The sequence below is a fragment of the Aspergillus homomorphus genome (genome assembly GCF_003184865.1).
Source record: "Aspergillus homomorphus CBS 101889 unplaced genomic scaffold BO97scaffold_42, whole genome shotgun sequence".
In the NCBI taxonomy this organism is placed as follows: Eukaryota; Fungi; Ascomycota; class Eurotiomycetes; order Eurotiales; family Aspergillaceae; genus Aspergillus; species Aspergillus homomorphus.
Window position 1 is genome coordinate 1 of NW_020291928.1, and position 19,474 is coordinate 19,474.

At 53.6% G+C, this 19,474-nt stretch overlaps 9 protein-coding genes across 9 annotated transcripts; 4 read left to right on the top strand and 5 right to left on the bottom strand.

Annotated features, from left to right (window-relative positions):
- Positions 1-668: 668 nt before the first annotated feature.
- On the top strand, positions 669-2,354 carry BO97DRAFT_190359 (type III PLP-dependent enzyme). The gene is made up of 2 exons (XM_025690456.1): positions 669-1,134; positions 1,196-2,354. The coding sequence occupies exons 1-2, from the start codon at positions 822-824 to the stop codon at positions 2,242-2,244; spliced, it is 1,362 nt and encodes a 453-aa protein (XP_025548079.1). The 5' UTR covers positions 669-821; the 3' UTR covers positions 2,245-2,354.
- A 250-nt stretch (positions 2,355-2,604) lies between these two features.
- BO97DRAFT_407997 (cobW-domain-containing protein) lies at positions 2,605-4,278 on the bottom strand. Its single transcript, XM_025695755.1, has one exon. The coding sequence runs from the start codon at positions 3,921-3,923 to the stop codon at positions 2,787-2,789; it is 1,137 nt and encodes a 378-aa protein (XP_025548080.1). The 5' UTR covers positions 3,924-4,278; the 3' UTR covers positions 2,605-2,786.
- A 265-nt stretch (positions 4,279-4,543) lies between these two features.
- BO97DRAFT_480264 (uncharacterized protein) lies at positions 4,544-5,737 on the top strand. The gene is made up of 2 exons (XM_025700739.1): positions 4,544-5,384; positions 5,501-5,737. Exons 1-2 carry the CDS (start codon positions 4,982-4,984, stop codon positions 5,662-5,664), a joined length of 567 nt encoding a protein of 188 aa, XP_025548081.1. The 5' UTR covers positions 4,544-4,981; the 3' UTR covers positions 5,665-5,737.
- Positions 5,738-5,801: 64 nt separating this feature from the next.
- On the bottom strand, positions 5,802-6,962 carry BO97DRAFT_375523 (putative 2-hydroxychromene-2-carboxylate isomerase). Its single transcript, XM_025692991.1, has 4 exons — positions 6,815-6,962; positions 6,657-6,756; positions 6,120-6,403; positions 5,802-6,045 (listed from the first exon to the last, which is right to left on the bottom strand). Exons 1-4 carry the CDS (start codon positions 6,887-6,889, stop codon positions 5,839-5,841), a joined length of 666 nt encoding a protein of 221 aa, XP_025548082.1. The 5' UTR covers positions 6,890-6,962; the 3' UTR covers positions 5,802-5,838.
- A 301-nt stretch (positions 6,963-7,263) lies between these two features.
- Positions 7,264-8,270, top strand: BO97DRAFT_445761 (uncharacterized protein; the record flags this gene model as incomplete). Its single annotated transcript, XM_025698583.1, has 2 exons — positions 7,264-7,386; positions 7,437-8,270. Exons 1-2 carry the CDS (start codon positions 7,360-7,362, stop codon positions 8,268-8,270), a joined length of 861 nt encoding a protein of 286 aa, XP_025548083.1. The 5' UTR covers positions 7,264-7,359.
- Positions 8,271-9,064: 794 nt separating this feature from the next.
- Positions 9,065-10,210, bottom strand: BO97DRAFT_437179 (protein N-lysine methyltransferase family protein; the record flags this gene model as incomplete). The annotated part of the gene is made up of 2 exons (XM_025697832.1): positions 9,065-9,665; positions 9,726-10,210. 2 exons carry the CDS (start codon positions 10,208-10,210, stop codon positions 9,065-9,067), a joined length of 1,086 nt encoding a protein of 361 aa, XP_025548084.1.
- Positions 10,211-10,701: 491 nt separating this feature from the next.
- On the top strand, positions 10,702-12,112 carry BO97DRAFT_427804 (uncharacterized protein; the record flags this gene model as incomplete). The annotated part of the gene is made up of 2 exons (XM_025697234.1): positions 10,702-11,787; positions 11,846-12,112. 2 exons carry the CDS (start codon positions 10,702-10,704, stop codon positions 12,110-12,112), a joined length of 1,353 nt encoding a protein of 450 aa, XP_025548085.1.
- A 293-nt stretch (positions 12,113-12,405) lies between these two features.
- BO97DRAFT_427805 (uncharacterized protein) lies at positions 12,406-14,869 on the bottom strand (the record flags this gene model as incomplete). The annotated part of the gene is made up of 7 exons (XM_025697235.1): positions 12,406-12,836; positions 12,930-12,993; positions 13,176-13,340; positions 13,664-14,375; positions 14,449-14,581; positions 14,625-14,698; positions 14,787-14,869. 7 exons carry the CDS (start codon positions 14,867-14,869, stop codon positions 12,406-12,408), a joined length of 1,662 nt encoding a protein of 553 aa, XP_025548086.1.
- A 637-nt stretch (positions 14,870-15,506) lies between these two features.
- cym1 (pitrilysin family metalloprotease cym1) lies at positions 15,507-19,211 on the bottom strand. Its single transcript, XM_025695756.1, has 2 exons — positions 18,530-19,211; positions 15,507-18,452 (listed from the first exon to the last, which is right to left on the bottom strand). Exons 1-2 carry the CDS (start codon positions 18,907-18,909, stop codon positions 15,671-15,673), a joined length of 3,162 nt encoding a protein of 1,053 aa, XP_025548087.1. The 5' UTR covers positions 18,910-19,211; the 3' UTR covers positions 15,507-15,670.
- Positions 19,212-19,474: the final 263 nt, after the last annotated feature.

Below are 19,474 nucleotides of genomic sequence, written 5' to 3' on the forward strand. Positions count from 1 at the left end.
CCCCCCCCTTACACATACTTGTTCTTTGCGGCGTCTCTAGCTTTTCGATCCTCAAGGTCATCTGTCAATCCTTGTCAGATCAAGGAATCAGCATCATTCCTCCTCTCCCCGGTGTCTGCCTGACGCCGTGCGTGCCCTTTGCCCTAATCCCCCTCTCCACCGGAAGTGTCGTTAAAACTCTGCACGCACCTCTTCTTACCACCTCCGCGCCTCCCCTTCTGTCTATCTCCCCCCGACCCAGAAATTAAATCTCGCATTCCTTTTTGCTTGAGATTCGAGTTCTCGCTGCTCTTTTCTTTTTCTCCTTTTTTTTCCACCGCTAACTGTCGGGCTGATCGGGTCAGATCGTTTCTTATTCTCGAAAGTAGAAAAAACCCTGTTTTCTCTCTTTCCTCCTCCCTTTCACCTCTCGGCCATCGCATTTTCAAGGCCTTTGGACTCCACCGGTTCCAAAGGCACCCCAGTGCACCACGGCTCTCACAGCCTCGCGTTTTCTTCGTCAAATTGTATCGCATAGACGTCAACGCGACACTCTTAATAACATTCCCCCTCCTGCTGGTCTCGATCTCCGTCCCTCCGTCCGGTGCGCCATTTTTTCATAAATTGACGCCCTCACAATTCACACCTTCGCCTTTTGAGCTGCCGCATAGGACTTCTCTGAAGGTTCTTCCTCTCAAGGAGGAAGGGTCTAGGAGGCTTGGTCCAGTCAACCTCGGTTGCGAAACTTTTCGTCCTCCCTAACACGCAGTCGCGTTCAATCACTTTCTACTTCTTTCTTTATCTTTATCTAAAGACCTATCCCGTGCTACGTCGCAGCGCGCATGGTTATGGCACCGACTGCTTGTTTGCCAGCTGAAATATGCACCACTATCAAACATTTTCCCGACAAAATCGACTTTAATCCCAAGTGGGATCATGGTCAATTCAGCTATCATGGAGAGGACGATCAGCCGCAGTCTAGGTTGGCTGCCAAGGAGCTGATCCTGGACGTCCTGAAGAAGCGTGCGTCCGAGGTGGACGTGGACTCGTGCGCCCCCGGCGCCGAGGATGCCTTTTATGTTGCAGACATGGGCGAGATCTATCGCCAGCATCTGCGTTGGAAACTGAACCTAAGCCGTGTCCGGCCCTTTTACGGTAAGTTTCGACTGAACCCTCGACTACGCAAGGGCGCGGACAGCGACTGATTTGTGATTAGCCGTCAAGTGCAACCCGGACCCCGAAATCCTTCGCCTCATGGCCCAGCTCGGCAACGGGTTCGACTGTGCCTCCAAGGCGGAAATTGACCTGGCCCTCGCCACGGGTATCGATCCCAGCCGCATCATCTATGCGCAGCCCTGCAAGACCAAGTCCTACCTGCGCTATGCGGCCCAGATGGGCGTGAAACAGATGACCTTCGATAATGCCGATGAGTTGTACAAGATCAAAGCCTGCTACCCCGACGCTGAGCTGTACCTACGCATCCTCACGGATGATTCCTCAAGCATGTGCCAGTTCAGCATGAAGTTCGGAGCCTCGATGGATGTCGCCCGGCACCTGCTCGAAGTTGCCTACCAGCTCGAGCTTAAGGTGGTCGGTGTCAGCTTCCACGTTGGCTCCGGCGCCGAGGACCCCAAGGCTTTCCTGAAAGCTGTCCAGGATGCGCGTCTGGTCTTTGATCAAGCCGCAGAGGTGGGCCACGAGCTTCACACTCTCGACGTCGGTGGCGGTTTCAGTCAGGAGACCTTTGAGAAGTTCGCCGGTGTCCTCAGTGACGCCCTAGATGTTTACTTCCCGCCGAACATCCGCATCATCGCCGAGCCCGGCCGCTACTACGTTGCCAGCGCTTTCACCCTGGCTGCCAACGTAATTGCTCGTCGTGATGTGCGGGATCCTGAGAACCCGACCCATGATGCCTACATGCTCTATCTCAATGACGGGGTGTATGGAAACTTCTCCAACATCATCTTCGACCACCAGCACCCTGTGGCCCAGGTTCTTACCTGTGACCCGAGCGTGAATCCTCCGAATGCTGCGACTTCGGAGGGTATCGCCTACTCTATCTGGGGACCGACTTGCGATGGCATTGATGTCATCAGCAAGCGCATCAATCTCCCGGCGCTCCTGAATGTAGGCGATTGGCTGTATTTCGAGGACATGGGAGCCTACACTAGGTGTAGCGCGACTCGCTTCAATGGCTTCTCCGACAACCACGAGGTGATCTACATCTCTAGCGAAGCTGGAGCCTCTGCTCTTCTCGAGTACTAGATGTTGTTTGATCTTAGTTTGTGTTTATTGTTTGCTTGGATCTCTGCGCACCACTTGTCTTTATCTGATGTGGCGGCCCGCTTATCCTTGTTCGTTCATGATTTAACTGCTTTATCTTCCTCAATAGAGTAGATGCAAGGGGGACTTGCACGATGAACTCGAATGCGAGCAGAGACGTTATTAGTTCTAGTTATCTTTTCCTGATGTTTTTACGGGTCCATGTGGAGGTCCGCACTTGTTCATCAGTTGACTGAAGTACCTCGTTCATTCTACTGTTATGCTTTCGGCCCGCTTTCCAATCTTTCAATCTCTAGAAGTGATCTATCATTCTCTATGGGAATCAAATCTAACTATCATAGAACCGACCCTTTCCGCCGCGATCCATCCACGCACTTCGTTCTCCCGTCATAAAAGTCATATGGCCAATATATAAATCGAAAAGAAACTGTGGTCTAGTTCAAACAGTCATTATGCGCAGGAGCCAGCCCCTGTGCATCGTATATGGTAGGCAAAAGAGAAAGTCGAATGCAGGTCGGAAACATTCAGAGCAGTCGCTCCACAACCAAGTCGGCATCGTTGGCCCCGCCAACCCGTACAAGCCCACCGGCTTCGAGCTTCTTCTTCCACTTGGCGGATTCATAGCGAGCCAAAATGAGCGTAATCCGGGCCACCACAGCGGGGTCAGCATTTTCGGCGACAACGTCCGATGGTGTGAAGGTCCAGCGACCGAAAGCCCAATTCAAAATGTAGTAGCGGGAGGCGGGACCGTCGACAGCAGCAGGCTTCGCGGCGCCGTCATCCTCCGAGGATTCCGCGGGAGGGGAGCTAGTCGAGCAGCGCATGATACCCTTAATGCGGTAGACCTCTTCCTTGGAAGCGGAGCGAAGGAGCTGCTCCAGAGCCGCGACGTCGACGACCGAAGAGTCGGCCGACTTGAGCGTGACGGAGAGCACCTCGACCTCCGACTGATGGTCATTCTTATGCGCATGGTCCCCGTTGTGCTCATGATGGTCATGTTCTCCGGTATGCCCGTCGTGCCCAGCATGCGCATGTGCATGCTCTTCCTTAGCGAACAACGCCCCGTCAATGCCCAGCAGGACATCCTTATCGACCCTGCCGCGATCCGACTTGACCCAGGGGGTGGGGACCTCCAGATCGCCGACGCGGTCGAGACAGATATCGAACCGCATCTCCGACACATGCTCCCACTTATTGAAGATGATCAGATCCGTGTACTTGGCCTGTAGCTTCGCCGTGTACGAGGTATCCTCGTAGCCCTCCCAGTTCTCGACGTCGATGACGCTGATCACCCCGTCCAGCACGAAGCTGCCGGGATTCTCGCGCGCCAGACGGTTGACCTCCATGGCCAGGGTGGCCGGGAATGCGCTCCCGCTGGTCTCGATGACGATGCGGTCCGGCTGGACCTCCGTGCGGAGCTGCTCGAGTGCGTCGCTCAGCTGGCCCACGAGGTTGCAGCAGATACAGCCGTTGAGCAGCTCGCGTACGCCGGAGATGGATTGCGTGGAGGCCAGTTGTGAGTCGACGGCGACGTCGCCGAACTCGTTCTTCAGCAGCGCCAGTCGGTAGGTCGCGGGCAGCTGCGGGATGAGGTTCAGGAGGAGGGTCGTCTTGCCTGACCCCAGGAAGCCCGTCACGATGGTGATAGGGATGGGCGGCATTCTGGGTGGTGTCTTTTTATCGTTTCGTAGCGGTCGTGTATTAGTGTAAGGAGCGGAGTCTAAAGTCTGGTAAGTCTATTGCGAAACGAGGGATGGCGAGAGAGAAAATAAGGGTAAGAGGGGAAGACGAAGGAAGCCGTTGGACTCGCCGGGCGGCAGAATTCGGCGGAGGGGCGGCGAAGGGTGGCGCTAGGCTGGATTGGGTGGAACCCTAAAGAGACTTCGAGACTTGGGAGGGCCTGGAGGAGGGTGGGCTTATCTCCAAGTGATAGGCAGTAGTAGCCTTTCTTAGCTACAAAGTACTAGGAGATGGAGATTCAGTGCCTTGACCCGGATAAACAAGACTACTTCCAACATTTCCTATGAGTATGCGTTGAATACGCACAGAAGTGCGAAGCAGCAATACTTGTCCGCAGGTAGCAAGTGATCGGCTTGTGGGAATTTCATCAGCCATGACCCCTGAAAAGAGGGCTGGTGGCGTGATGCCACTCGTAATATGACTACTCGTAAATCCAATCGAGTACCGTCATTCCTAAACGAGTCTTTCGGGTAGTGGGATGATCTATAGCAAGATACACAAAGGTGAATCAATCCTCTCGATAGTATGAGTATCTGATAGACACCCACCCACCAGTTGACTTAAACCCCCAGTGTCTAGACTACAACGCCATAACTAACTATAAACTGTCCGACTATCTTCAGGTCGAATCCGTTACACCCCTCCAATCCCAATAGAGGTAAATGGTGACCCCCCAAGCTCCACAAGGCTGAAACGTGCGCGACCAGCTAGCAACGAGTCAACGACGATGATATCATCCCCGCACTAACTAACTTCCACCCGCAAGCAAGCGGACTTGATGTCATTTCCCAGCCCTACCAGGCTGACAAGTTGACGACCACTTTCATTTTTAGGTTTTCATTCAACTTGCCAATTTAATGATCTAGACCTTTGACGCATTTTATTTGCTCTTTCTCTCTCGCTTTCTCTCTTTCTCTTGCTCTCTAAATAAGACCTCCGCATCCCCTCGAAAACGATTAGGAGCTTATAGATCCCCGCAATGAAAACCGTCGACGACACCGCCCGCGAACTAGGCTGCGTGCCCCCCCACGAACAAGAACACCTCGATCAACAGCGCTACGAGCGCGATTGCGCTTTACAGCGGAAGGAGCAGGAATTACAGTACCAGCAACAGCAACAGCAACAGCCCGAGCATGGGCTCAAACCTACCGCGTCGATAGCGCATGCACCAACCACATCCTCAGCGACTTCCTCATCCTCCTCCTCATCTTCACGCTTCCTCCCGCCCACCGAGAAAATCAACGAAGTAGCCAGTACCTCGCTCCAAGAAGCCAAGACGATGCTGAACGCTGCATGCGAGAGCGAGCTCGTGAATTCCGCTGTAAGGAGGGTGAGGGAGTATGTACCTGGTTTTGCGGGGGGGGATGCGGAGGGGGAGAAGGGTATGTTTTTCTTTTCTTTTCTTTTTCTTTTCTTTTCTTCTGTGGGGATTGAGGGGGCTGGGCTGGCTGGTTCTGGTTCGAGTGAACTGTTAAGCTGATGATCTTTACTGGTATAGAAGAACACGACCCCCTCGCCGCTGACCCCGAGGAGATCCGGCGGATTGAAGCGCTGGAGAAAGAGCGGATCGTCGAGTTCCTGCAGGACCGGACTCGGAGTAATCGCGATTTGGAAAAGAAGTATCATCCCGGTAAGGGGGTGGGGTCTGCGCCGGAGCAGTGATTTTTTTTTTATTTTTGGTTTGGTTTACTTGGTTGGGGATGTTGGGTGTTTTGTATAGATGAATGGACACTGTATAACTATTTCTTTGTGCCATTTTCAGTGTAGAGTAGGGTTACAGTGGATGGAATCACTGTAATGCATTTATATAATTTCACGGATACTAAAAACCGAGACTCACAACAAAGCCCTCATCAACCCGCGATCCAACCCGCGCTCCAACCCCAGAAAATCCACGACCTGGCCCAAATGGTCCACCCCGAAGAACCCCTCCGTCTTGCCCTGCGCGTTCGTGCATTCCAGCCACGGCACCCCGAACGCCCCGGCCTTGAACGCGCGGTCCGTATTGGCCGCAAGCTGCGCTTTGATCTCGGGTGTTCCCATCTTATCGGTAGATATTAGCTCGTTTCCGCCAATCCATATTGCCCGATGAGAAAGGAAGGGAAGGAGAAACATACAATCTCAACGACCCTCGCGGCCACCTCCTTCCCCAATACCGCCTCCAACACGGGCACGAAACACGCCGGCTCGCCGATTCGCCCGTCTCCCTCCACCCAGAAGGTGCGGAACAGCGCCTCCTGCACGCTCAGCAGCTGCTCGGGCGCCAGCTGTGCCACGGCGCACAGCGCGCGCTGCGTGTGCAGTGTGCGTGGTGGGAAGTTTGGGGGTGTCTCGGCTACGATTGGCACTGAGAAGTATTTTGCCCATCTGTTGCGTTCCGTGGCGATCCATTTGTCTTTGTCTGCGACTTGGTTAGTTTGTGGGTATAGGGTTGAAAGAGGGGTCCGGGGTATGGGATTGAGGTGCCTGGGAAGCTGAAAGGAAGGGGGGTCCGGGGTTCTCCCCGGATACTCTCTCTCTCTCTCTCTCTCTTTGGCTTTGGGTTGCGTTATACCAGGAAGCTGAAAGAAAGGGGGGTCCGGGGGTTCTCCCCCGGGATGCTTATCTCTGGTATAGGATGAAGGTGCCTGGGGGTTGGGGGGTTGGGGGTATACTTTTGATTTCAACGGGCGGGGTGTTGCCGCAGGCGTGCATTAGACCGCCTAGGAAGATGGGGACGTAGGTTATTTTGCAGGTTGAGAAAATGGGGGAAGTCTGGTCTGAGTTAGTGGTTATTCCTTTGATGCGATTGATGTTTATGTGGTGGACTTACGCGGAGAACGTGGAAGGCGATGTAGCCGAACGGACTGACGGTGTCGAAGTAGAGGGTTATACTTGGGTTGGCCATGTTGGTATGTGTTTGAAGATCCCCCGGGATAATATTATTGTCTGCAGTCTATGATAGAGGATATCTAGGCTTGATTTAAGAGTGAAGTGAAGATGTCATGTCAAAGGCGCCCTCCTTCCAGGTCATGCTCTCCGCATGGCTGACTCAGCGCCACAAGCCGAGGTTGTTCGGCTTGATTTGTCGTGCATATACGAGTAACTATAACTATACGGAGGTGCGATTGAGGAGAAGTGGTGGGACGAATCTACAGGCTGACTGCTACCCTAGTAGGAGACGCGTTATGTAGTATGAGATAGTCGCATCGATATACCTCGTTTCTGATGGGTGCCTTAGGCCTCTGTCGAGGATCGAGGATGGTTCCTGCCTTCGACGAACCTCGACTGAATACTTCCCTGAGCATCGAAGATGAATCCCAGTTCATTCTCAGACAATGCACGAATGCGCAGTTTATCTAGCAAGCAGAAGCAAAGATGTCCTCCGACGGACGTTCATCATATGTAATTGCTCGAACCCGGTCAGGGCGTGCGTTCTTCTAACGATGGCATAGTATGCAGGACCGGCCCATCGAAGCACCCCGGATACAAGGCACAAATTGACCATATCGTTGACACAGACAACGCCTTCGCATTCCTCGAACCCGAGTCGATATCTACTGCAGAGCTCTATACCCGTGACAAAGCGCAACAGCTGCGCACGGTTGCAGTCCTGCAGAGATGTGCGCCTAGGCTTGGACGAACGATGGTCCATTCAAGAAGGCTCGCTGGTCCTGTGCATCCACCCATCCTATACTCTGCCCGACCATGACAACCCACTGACCGACGAACATGAGCTCATCACTGGAGAAGTGTTTGTCGTGTGCCGTCTCTATGCCGATCTGTGGGCCCTCTGTGCCAGTGCCTCGTCTATTGCTTCCGAGGCTGAACCGAGCGAGATCGATAAACATCCAATGCGTCTTGCATTCTTGCCGCTCTGCGCGGTGACGCTCGCGGCAAATTTCAGCGCTTTCAATCGGAGGTGCGCGGAGCATGATCTTCGTGAGGCGAGCGGCCTGCGATATCCAGGAAATGGACTCCCGGTGATGCCACCCCCTCGCTCGTATAGTCTCGTCGATAGTAGGCAGCTGGCTCGGTCTGAAAAGCTACAGATCCGCCTCCCAGAGGTAGTATATGATGTGCTCAACAAGGTGTTGCCCGAGTGCGCCGACGCCGATTATGTGCTCCTCGATCTCCCTCTCGGAGCTCTTCTGTCCAATCTGAAAGTCAGGCGCAGTCGCCAGTCGCAGTGTCTAGGAAGTCCTGCGGCGGAAACACAAGTGCAGCCCCCTGAGCCGGACAAAAAACCCTCAAGTCGGAGGTTTAGAAGGTTGATCGGATGGGCCTGATGTCTGGCGATATGACAGAGGCTCACTCCTGTTCTGTGGTGTCTGTTTGGTCTATCTTTTTTATGAGGGTAGGCATTGCAATGGACCCAGATTTTGTGAGAGATGAGCACGAAGGATGCTATCCTTATTTGTTTGGTCCCATTTCGTGCCTACTCCAGATACGGTACGCGCCTTGGAACCGGCTTCCGCGCCATGTTGTGGAGGTTCAGACTGGCTCGCGGGATCTAGCAATGAAACACTGCCAGGCTAGCAATTCTGACGGCCAGGCTCTCTTGGGTTTGTAATTACGTTCAAAGGGATCAATTGATGGGTGTTTTTAGACCTTTCCCAAGCATTCTTCAGGTTTAACAGGGTCGCATGAAATCCGAGCTCACCAGGTATTGAATTTGATAATCTGCGCTGTGCTTGCTCTTCATTTTTAGACCAGGTTTCCAAGGTCGACCGTGGTTGGTTGTTCTGCGCGAACGGATCACCTGGCCCAATCCGCACGATTGTACTCTCTTGCGATCGTCGTGTTCATTCGTCGTTTGGTTGATGGCTGAATAAAATCAAGAGAATCCATGTTGGAGGACTTTGAAGCTCATTACTCTCGAACGCGAGAGGCAGAATCAAGTCTCCATCAAGGTCGAAGTATCATGGACCCTGGTCGCATTAACAAGACTTCAGGACGTGGTTGGCTGCATGCCAAGCCTCATGATCAGCAGCACGAAGACGTGTTGCCTGTCTAGCGTGTATGTAAGATCCGGGCCTTATTTGATAGAGACAGAAAAAGTTGCGCTGAAAACCCCGAGCTCTCATTTTTGATGCTTCCCTTCTCGGCCATAGCAATGCAGCTCGATCTGATCATGCTGTTCGTGCTCGGACGGCAGCTGCATGCAGTCCAGATGCAAATTGCAGAGCCCCGCAGAACGCATGAGTTCAAAGAAAATTGTCTCACTCTCGTGGCGTCTCTTCAGCGCCACTAAGATGACTGCATCGGGTGACATCTGCAGCAAGCGGTCCAGGACTGAAACTAGGGCGGGCAAGCTGTCTGCATTATAGGTACAATCCGAGACAAGGACCAAGTCAACTGAGCCGCTGCAGAGATCTTTCGGAAGTGCCTCATCCCAATCCAGCGTTTGAAATTGAAGTGCTGAGGACTGAGCCGGTCGGGCAACTGCGATATTCTTGGTTACGATTTCTTCGACCTCGGGAAGATCTGTAAGCGTCACTGAGCACTCGGGCAGGAGCTCTGCTAGCGCGATGCCCACAATGCCACATCCAGATCCCAGCTCGATGGCATGAAGGGGGCCGCTGCGTGATCCTCGAAGTAGCCCCTGTAATAACGGTGCAGAAACCCCGGGATCTCCGGTGATTATCTTCTGAAGATAGATAACTGACGCCACCGCTGCATCCCTGAGGTGTTCTTCTATTAGCGTTGCAACAAGTGACCTGTTCCCGAACAAAGTGCCTCACCAGATATGCCGGGCGATGCTGTTCCCGGTCTCTTCCCAGATTCTCAAACCAAGCTTGTCATCCGGCCCGAAGCGTCTTTCTACAAGCTTCTCGGCCACTAAAGACTGTGACCCGCCAAATGGAGCACTCCAGCCTGAGACAACCAGCGGGAGTCCAGACTTTCCAATTAGTGAGTCTGGCAACGGTGCTTGCAGCTTAGCGCAGTCGGCTGCGGTCACTGCTAGCACGACTGTCTGTTGGGAAAGATGGGCGGGAAAGGGTCCCAGCGAGATTGGCAGCTCACGCTTGCCGGCCTTCCATGTCATGGGCTCCTGATATAGGGCCTTTCCTGTGCCCTCAGCGGTCAGGGCCACATGCAAATCCACATCTTCGGTCAGAAAGGCATCGCCCAAATCCGTGGTAATGCAGACCAGTGCGGAAGCCGAGACAGCACCTTTCTGCTTGGTGAATCTGGGAGCCTTGAGGAAGCGAATGTAGAAAACCATGGTCACTGCCAGGAGATCTCAATTGACACCACAACATAAGACCGACCAAATTCAATGACGAGTTGGACAGACTGTGGACGATATCAACTAAGTCCCAAAAAGGCAAGCGGCCCGGGACCGTTGCGCACGTGCCTGTGAATATGGCTGACTAAGAAGCGGGCGATGACATCGACCAAGTTCTTCCTCAGGCTCCCACAGGCCGCAACTCCTTCCTTCGATTCTCCATTCTTTTGATTGAGAATCTCCATCTCCGTCTCCCTCAATGCGGTCTCAATCAGTCAACCGACTGCCAACTCTGCTGTTTCAGTCTCCTCCCCATCATCGTCGCGCCGACTTGATGGGGCCTGTTGGTTGAGGTGTCAAACCCGATTTGAGCAAGCAAGCAAGCACCATTTACCCCTCGGCTGTGGCATGACAACAGTACTGGACCTTAACCCAGCAACCGTTGTGTCCCTTACCGCCCACGCACTCCCCCGGGCGTTTCACACACCATGATGCGATCAAAGGACCCTCGAGTCCGCCAAAGGATAAACCAACTCTCCCACAACCTTGAATCCGCCAACGAGACAGCCCAGGAGGGCCTCTACACCTTCTCTCACAACTATATTCTACCGTGTTTCACGGCGCTCGGGAACTGCGTCTACTCCTGCACTGCACCCTGTCTTCCGAGCCGGGAGGACCAGCTGCGCCGTCGCCGCCGCGGTCGCGCAGAAGCTAACTTTGACTTTTACGACGATTGGGACAATGAAGACTCGAACGCCGGACTGCTTGGATGGGGCACCGACGAGCTGGACCGCCTGCTGGCGGGCAGTGGTTTGGCTCGCGGTGGCGGCGCCGCCGAGCAGCCTCGCCGCCAGCGACGAATGAGCTACGGCGCCCGGCGTGCCCGCCGGAAGAGCACAGCTCTGGTTCAGGACGAACGGAATGATCCGACGGTCATCCCCAGCTCTTCGTTCCTGGGCTTCTTGGAGCGATTCCCCTGGCGCTTCGGCGCACGAGGACTGAAATACCGTCCTTCGGCAGCCGATTTACAGGAACATCCGGCAGGGCTGCACCGGCATGTCTACGAGGACGAGCCGCTCATGGAAGCAGCCGAGGACTACGAACCTCAGCCATCCAGGGGTAAGGGTCGATATCGCAGTTCGACGCAGTCGTCGCGGGAAACCACCAACTCGTTGAGCTCGCGCGGGGATCTGATTCCCAGCGACGAAGAAGAGGATGCCGTGCCCTTAGATGATGAGTTCGCTATGGCTCTGACGAGCCGTCGAGGTACCGGCTTGGACTCGATTGATTTGATTGGAGATAAACCGGCGAGTATGCGGTCGGCGTCGGGTACGTTTAGTCCCGGAACCACCGGATCCTCAAAGGCATCGAGGAAGAAGCAGATGAAGAAGAGGAGCAGTCGGCTTCGTTCTCCGCAAGGGTCGTACGTAGAGATTACCCGCGACGCTAGTACGCCTTCATTGGCCGATCTCAAGAAGGAGGAGGAGCAGGCGGAATATGAAGAAGAATCAGAAATTGCACAGAAACGGCGGGCTGCACAGCGGCTGGCTTCCAATCGTGGTCTTGACCATCAGGTTGGTAGTTGAATCGTCACGTTTGGTCCGCGGGACTGTTCTAACAAGATGCTTCTAGCTTTCTCCACCCGCGAATCATGGCACGTCATCACATGCTGCCCACGAAGATGTTCACAAGTCATCACCTGATTCGGCAGTAGAAGACCCTTCTGTACAGAATCTCAACGGTCGGTCTGAACCATGGCCAATGTCACAAACATCCGAGGGTAATTCGCAGACGGAGCCATTCCCCCCGTTCCCTACGACGTCCGATCCCCACGATACAATGCTTGCATCGCCGCATAGCGACTCTCAAGGCCAGGATCACGATCAGAACTCAACTTAAACGAGCGATTCGGCAGAACACCGAAGATGGATCCTTGCTGAGAGGAATGCAAACGGACAGGACACTCAATCGCCAACTGGTTTGCAGGTCAAACGTGGCCATTGTGTGGATCAGCCTGTGCCACATAAGCTGGTCATGGCAGATATATTAACATATTTAGTAATAGCGGAATGTGTAATATGACACGACTCACGAACGCAGCTGCGCCACCTACATAAGGGCCAGTTGCATGTGCAACGCAAGATATCTACATCGAATTTCTTAGTCACTCGCACAGAAATTACACTCTAATCCTAACCATCATGTTTCATCCGATTGCAATCCAACGAAGCAAGTTCACAAACGATATTCGCAATACCGTCTAATCCCAAGGCCTCTGGCGGCCCCTCGGGCACCACAAAGCCAAACCGCGAAGGATGCTCATTCGGCGCAGCCTGCAATACCTGCTCCGCTCGCTTCGACACCTGGTCCACACCGCCGGGGATATCCTCAAACAACCACGGCGGATTCGCCAGCGACAGAATCTCCTGATCGAATATCGCCCAGGAGTAGTCCGCATCGGACTCCGGCGGGAGGAACGGGGCCGCGCTTAAAGCAGTCTCGGGTAGCGTGTGCATCGTCTGCAGACTGGATTCGAGTCGATCGGCCAGGACACGGTGGACGCTGGGAACAGCCGGATGGCTTATTTCCAGCCTGGCGATGTGTTTTTCGACGAGGTGTAGATCTATATCTCCCCCGGCCCATATGGAATAGGGAATACGTCAACGGCTTGATTCCGGCTTGCTTGCTTGTTGTAGTGAAGAAAAGATCCACGTACCGTCTTGGTAAGACATACCGTCCTCGATTCCACGTAGGAGTAGCATTGCCGCGAAGGTGATCATCTATTCTATCACTTCAATATCCTGCTCAAGAAATCATGAAGTCATGTATGTAGTCTGTATGCCTGTGTGTGCTTGATGAAAAGGGAAAGGTTATACATACAATCAAATCCCAATTCGACCAAATACTCGCATCATCCAACCGCAACCGCACCACCGCATGCGCCGAAACCATCACCTCGTACCTCTCTCTCAGCCGGGGGCGCGATCTCCGCCTCGGAGGAGGAGGAGGAGGAGGAGGAGGAGGAGGAGGAGGAGCAGTAGCAGCCGAGATCGAACCCCCGTGCCAGGTGGTAGATCGACAGCACGTACAGCTTGTGGAGGTGATACTGGAGGAGAATGAGGACGCCCTGGCGATCGGAGGGCGAGGTTTCTTCGCATTCTCTTTTGTCAGTGGGTATCGTCTTCTTTCATTCACCTCCTCTTTCTCACACGCACTCTCTCTCACTCTTTGCCTTCGGGGATACAAGCAGGTATGGTATGTATTCTGTCCGAGTTCGACCTAGGGACGGGAAAGGGCGGAGGAGGGAGAAGAAACCCACGCGAAGTACCGTTATACCGCACTAACCAATCCTCCCATTTACGCACTCACAGCCGGATGACTCGGGCGTCTTCGGTTGTGAATGTTGTGTGTTGGGCACGAGGTGGGTTGGGTTTGTTGGTTCGCGCTTACGAAGGACCAGATTGTGGGTAGGCCTCGGTCTACGAAGTGGTTGAGGCCTTGGTGCGTGATTTGTGTTAGGGTGTGGATTGCGGCGTGATTCTCTTCTTCTTCTTCGCTCCTGGCGGTTTGGTTGGTGGTGGTTTCGCTGTGCTGGAGTTCAGGGAGGAGTGGGCGGCACATGTGCATGGATGCGTGCTCGATGTCGGTTACTTGGAGGCTTGAGAGGAGGCTATCCCAGTCGGGACTTGGGGCTGGGGTTGGACTTGGGCTTGCGCTGGGGTCGGTGCTACTGCTGCTGCTGCTGCTGCTGCTGGAGGGGACAGGCGTGTGGTCGAGGAGGAGACGGTAGGCGAGCGCGATCCATTGTCCCGTGGTCGAGACGTAGGCTTCGGAGCTGAGGCTGGCCATGATGAGGCCGAGGATGTTGTGGAGGTCTTGTTGGGGGCTGTCCGGTGGAGAGGGTTGCGATGCGCTGGCGTGGGTTGTCGGGCTGTCGTCGTCGTCGACGAAGCATCGAGTGTGTATCGTCAGGTCTGGGAGGACGGGGTCAGCGATGGCGCAGCATTGCGCGACGAAGTACCCTTTTGCTAGCTCGCTGAGGTCTTGGGATGGGTCGTGCAGGGCCGAGATGTAGAGGATCGATGATAGGAGGAGCGGGGACGGTGCGGCGAATGCGCTTTGGTCTTTGAGAAAGTGGAGGAGTGGGAGGTTGTTGAGGAGGCTGAGTCCATGTCAATCTGCTGTACCCCCCGGGCCGGCGAGAGAAGAATTGGCGGCATAGCGAGATCACATACGAGTTCCATAGGTGCTTGACAATAGGTCGTGACCTTATAGCATCGTCCTGCGGTGGCCGCGTGATGCGCTTCAGGTACCGTGCGGCGTGCCATAGGGGATGAAGGGACTCGCTCTCCTCGCCATGATCCACAGCTCCATGCGTCAATGGCATGGGTTTTTTCGTTTTCGCACATACCCAGCTTCCTTTCGATGCGATCCAGGCGCTTCAGAACCGACGGCACGTCGTTGGTGAGGCTCGAGGCAAGGGTACTATGTCGCGGGCAGCAGCTGCAGTCTGAGATTTTAAGCAAGAGAAGAGCCATTCTACGACAGAGCCGAGGAGTCACGCAATCCTCACATTTGATCTGGGTCGGAAGATGCAGGTCGTTTTGCTGTGTCGACAACGGTGACATGGCGGGCGATAGTACCTGTCTGTTTCATCTTGATCTGTTTCGTGATGGTTTGATGTTTCGCATTGGGCATGTATCTATTCCTCCAGTCCTATACAGCGATTTATTTTTAAACGAGGACCTGCGTGGTTACAAGCAGGAAGTAAGCAGAGAAGTGTCGCGCGACACTAGGAACAAGTAGTCCGCCACCACATGAGCCGGGGCTAAATTGATCGACGATAGCATTCGGTTATTCTAACTTGACAAGCCTTCTAAGTAAAGATAACGTGCCGAAAGATGATTGTACCCGAGAACCAAGGTATGATACTTCTTCGATACCCCGGTTTGTGTACACCTCACTTGCCTCGTGTATCATGCTAAATTACATCTTGTTCTCGCGTTTTTAGTCCGCCTTGCGTAAGCTTCAAATGCAAAGGAGGGTCTGAAAAACGGAAATAAGAAGTGTACCACATCAGTCGCGGGCTCACATTCTTGTTGATCTTGCGCGTGCTCCTAAAAAGGAGGACCAGCCATCTGCCAACATGGTATTTCGAGTGGAGATGGGGTAGGTTGTTCTTGATATGCGCGTTCATGAGGCAGTCAGAGTGATTGATAAGACTCAAGTAAAAAGGAAAAAGGAAAGAAAAAGAAAGAGAGAAGAGTGAGAAGGGTATTATAAAAGCACAGGTCTATATACATGATCTTTCATGCCGGTATTCATCATAAAAATACATGGGAGATATGATACACATGGCGAGTGTCAAATATCTGACAATGCAGCGCCATGATGGAAGTCATAAGAGTTAAGGGAAGCCATGCTCGACGTGGCATCAAGCATCCTGCTTTTTCAAGTTCAAGCCGACGCAGCGGCATCTTCAACGGGGCCCTCTTCGGACACGTTCATGGAAAGCTTCCGCATATCCCAGCCATCTGACTCGATCCAGTCTTTCTTTTCGCCGAGCAGGCACACAGACCGCTGAGAGCCATTGACCAAGAAGGATTGTGCTGCCTCGTTGACGTCCTTCGCGGTGACATCAAGGACCTGCTCTCTCCAGCGCTGGTCCATTTCATGGGTAACACCGCTCATGAAGTATCTTGCGCCCTCCTCATCGACACTCATTGGAGCGTCGAGACCCTGGAAAATACCCAACTTGGCCTCGTTGAGTTCCCGCTCCGACCAAGTCCTGTCTCTAGCAAAGATTCCGCTGTTTTGGAACACCTTCAGAGTGTTGGTAGGGTTGGGATCCCGGTAGCTGGTAAAGGCAAACATGCCTTTGACTGGACCATTGCTGGCTCCCGCACCGTAGGCACCTCCCTTCTCACGAATCTCCGGATGGAGGTAGTTATGCGTCAGCAATTGAGAAAGGACACTAAGCTTAGCGCTGGAGGAGTGGACGAATGGGACTGTGTGCATAGCCAATCCCGAGTAGTACACCTTGTACGGCATATCGAAGAACGTCTTGATCAGCTTGGAATCCTTGGCTGGAGATTCGAAAGCGGTTGTTGGCGAGCGGACTTGAGGCAGACCCGCGAACCATTTCTGCAGCACGGACTCATTCTGACCCGCGCTCTCTGGCTCGCACACCATGCGGACACGAAGGCCGGACGACCTGGAGATGGCGAACGCCTGGATCGTGCGGAGCTTCTCAATCAACTCCGCCAATCGCTCGGGAGACGTTTCTGCATCCCGCAACAGGTTAGCCGTAGCCTGCAGCTGTGCAAGACCGGATTGTTGCTCCTGCACCCAAAAGCTGCGCGACAGACTTGCCGCAGCCGCGTTGAGCGCGAAGCGATGGCCTGTACCTGCAACAGCGTCCAAAGCACCGTTGGTCGTCATCCGGAGTAACTCCTGAATCATGGCTGGCGCACTGGGGCTTGCGAAGTCAGTTTCAGTGACCAGGGTGGTCAGAATCTGCAGCATGTCGGGAATGTTCTTATCCAGAGCGGATCCGGAGAATTGAAGACCTTCGTTGAACTTTCCAAGCTCCGTGGGCGACGAAACGTGGAACGTGGAGGTGGAGATGCCCCCGGTCTTCAATTTAATCAAGTCTTCCCATTGTTCCATGGAGCGGTTTGCTGTACCCAGTCGCATGATACAATCATTGAAAAGCGGCATCAGCAACCGAAGGTCATCGGGGAGACCGTCGAAGGTGTTCAAAGCCTGGAAGTAGGTCAAGCCGTTAGTAGGAGCTTCCCGCCAGACAACATCTACGTTGTCGACCTTGGACTCCCGGACGGGCTTGCGCTCCTTCTCGCGTGAAATATCAGACACACGGAGGGAAGGCAAACAACTCAGGTCGGCGTTTTGCGCTTCCTCTTGGACTTTGAGCAGCTGAAGCTCTTCCTCCGTTAGCTTGGCAATGGCTTTCTCCATTGATCCATGCTGCTCAACGAGCTGGCTAAGCTTCTTCTCCTTCCGGACCAATTCTTGCTCGTCAAGCTTTTGGTTGAAACTGGGTGTGCCGACCATCGTGAATGTCAGGCAGTTATCATTCATAAGATACTTCTGCATCAGCGACTCCAGATAACCCCACTGTGCGTATCTCCTCTTGAATTCATCAATCACTTCATTCCAAGCCAATTCCTTCATGGGATTGGACCCATTGAACCAAGAAGAGATGGTTTTCTCCATCACGCCAATTCCGAAATTGGCAGTCTTGTGCCTGAGGGCAAGCTCAAGCTGGTGGAGAATACCCTGGACCTTCTCATCACTGAAACCCGTGGCGAAAGATTCTTCGAAGACGGTCTGGATAGCAGTCTTGACATGAGAGGCCGACTCTTCACTGATGCCAGTCACACCGACGGAGAACACGGGCACACGGCCAGAGGTATCAAGACCTGTGTTTGGACTGAAGGAAGAGCCGAGCCCACTCTCGATCAAAGCCCGGTACATAGGTGAGCCATAACCATCTAGGAGCAGAGAAGACACAATTCCAGCAGAGAAAGCCTCCACAACATCGGTTGAATCTCCCATGTACCACGAGGTTGACGTTTTGTGCTGCTTGTCTTCGCTAGCGAAGGTGTCGATGGGACCTGGAACAGTCACGTTCTTAGGGCCCTGGCTAAGGTCAATCGGCTGCTTAATAGACTTGTCGGCTTCGCCCTTCTGGAATCCATCCAAAACTTTGCCAATTTGCTCAAGGTGGCTAGCCAAAGGCATATCACCATAGGTGAAGATCTTAGAATTGCTGGGGTGGTAGTTTCGCTTAGAGAAATCGACCAGCTCCTTGTGCGTCAAGTCGGTGATATACTGGGGATCACCGCCCGAGTTGTTCAGTGCTGGGATGATGCTCTCTTTATATTTGATGTAGTAGAGGTAGTTTGCGTCCGAGATTTGTCCCTTCATCTCGTTGTACACGACGCCCTTGAAAAGAATGTCCTCGGGCTTTTGAGCCGTCTGACCCTCAATAGCACGGGGATCCTCTGGCCCTAATCGCCAGCCTTCTTGTCTGAAATCTTCCTCTTTGAGTAAAGGGTGGAAGGTGGCATCTAGGTAGACTGAGAGCAGGTTCTGGAAATCTTGCTGATTGGTGGTAGCGAAGGGATATGTGGTGTGGTCAGCGGAGGTGAAGGCATTCATGAAATTCGACAGTGAGCGGGGAAGCATCTTGAAAAAAGGGTCGCGGATAGGATATCTAAACAGTGGTGATGCGTAAGCCATGGTTTTGATCCCATGTGAGATGCATACCCACGGGCCTTTAGGTGGACTTACTTTTCACTACCACAGAGTGTGGTATGCTCCAGGATATGAGGAACTCCAGTGGCATCAGGCGGATTGGTCTTGAAACCAATTCCAAACACATTGTTCTTGTCTTCCCTAGCCACATGGAGGTAGTCCGCGTCGGTCTGGTCATGCGTTAACCGGACAGCGGTGAGATGTAGTTCCGGTACATGTTTCTTTTCTTGAACGGTAAATCCGTGGATCTTCTCTCCAATTCCAGGGAAGTTGTCGATGCTTGTCACGGTTGAAGCAGATCTTCTCCCCTGACCCCAGCGAAGCAGAGCGCTGCCGGAGTTCCATAGACGACCGTTGGCGGACTTGGGTAAAGCAGGCACACGGCCTCGGCTCACCCCAAGAGTTGAACGCAGCATGTTGTGACTCAATCCAGAAGATTGTGAGGTAAAGCGGACAACCGCGCAGCGTACTTATGACAGAGTACGGCACAACTGACGTACTTTTGAGCGAGTCCGCAGCGGTTTGTCGAGTTACCGAAAGTGGTCGGGAGCCGTGGACGGGCAGACCGGGCAGACCGGACTTGGGATGCGCAACGGGTAAAACGATCGTACGCTACTTCACGAAGTCACGCAGACTATTGAACTGGAACAAATTAATGCTCCAGGGAAGTAGCGAAAGGGGAGGAGTGGTGGTAGAACCGAGAGAGAGAAGATAGAAGATTTGAAGGAAGAAGTGGTTGTGTAAAGGTAGCTCGGACTCGGCGCAAGTGCTTAGAAAGACACGGCGGGCGGGCGAGAGTCACTGACTGACTGACCGCCAAGAGAAGTTTTCGAAAGAGGCTAGTGCAGGTCAAGAGCGCATCCCCCCTCTTACGACTAGTATTCCATCCATTCCTCCCCGGCAAGTTCCTCGAAACCCGCTCGTCTGTCGATTCCTTGAGTCGACTGTCACGCCAATACCCTTCCTTACTCACCCCCCCTA

Bases quoted from the DNA above. Each gene is read 5' to 3' on its own strand.
- BO97DRAFT_190359 (XM_025690456.1), top strand. From the start codon at position 822: ATGGTTATGGCACCGACTGCTTGTTTGCCAGCTGAAATATGCACCACT. The intron at 1,135-1,195 runs GTAAGTTTCGAC...ATTTGTGATTAG, and splicing joins CCGTGTCCGGCCCTTTTACG to CCGTCAAGTGCAACCCGGAC.
- BO97DRAFT_407997 (XM_025695755.1), bottom strand. From the start codon at position 3,923: ATGCCGCCCATCCCTATCACCATCGTGACGGGCTTCCTGGGGTCAGGC.
- BO97DRAFT_480264 (XM_025700739.1), top strand. From the start codon at position 4,982: ATGAAAACCGTCGACGACACCGCCCGCGAACTAGGCTGCGTGCCCCCC. The intron at 5,385-5,500 runs GTATGTTTTTCT...TTACTGGTATAG, and splicing joins GGATGCGGAGGGGGAGAAGG to AAGAACACGACCCCCTCGCC.
- BO97DRAFT_375523 (XM_025692991.1), bottom strand. From the start codon at position 6,889: ATGGCCAACCCAAGTATAACCCTCTACTTCGACACCGTCAGTCCGTTC. The intron at 6,757-6,814 runs GTAAGTCCACCA...AACTCAGACCAG, and splicing joins TCGCCTTCCACGTTCTCCGC to ACTTCCCCCATTTTCTCAAC. The intron at 6,404-6,656 runs GTATACCCCCAA...ACCAAGTCGCAG, and splicing joins CCCGCCCGTTGAAATCAAAA to ACAAAGACAAATGGATCGCC.
- cym1 (XM_025695756.1), bottom strand. From the start codon at position 18,909: ATGCTGCGTTCAACTCTTGGGGTGAGCCGAGGCCGTGTGCCTGCTTTA. The intron at 18,453-18,529 runs GTAAGTCCACCT...ACCACTGTTTAG, and splicing joins ACACTCTGTGGTAGTGAAAA to ATATCCTATCCGCGACCCTT.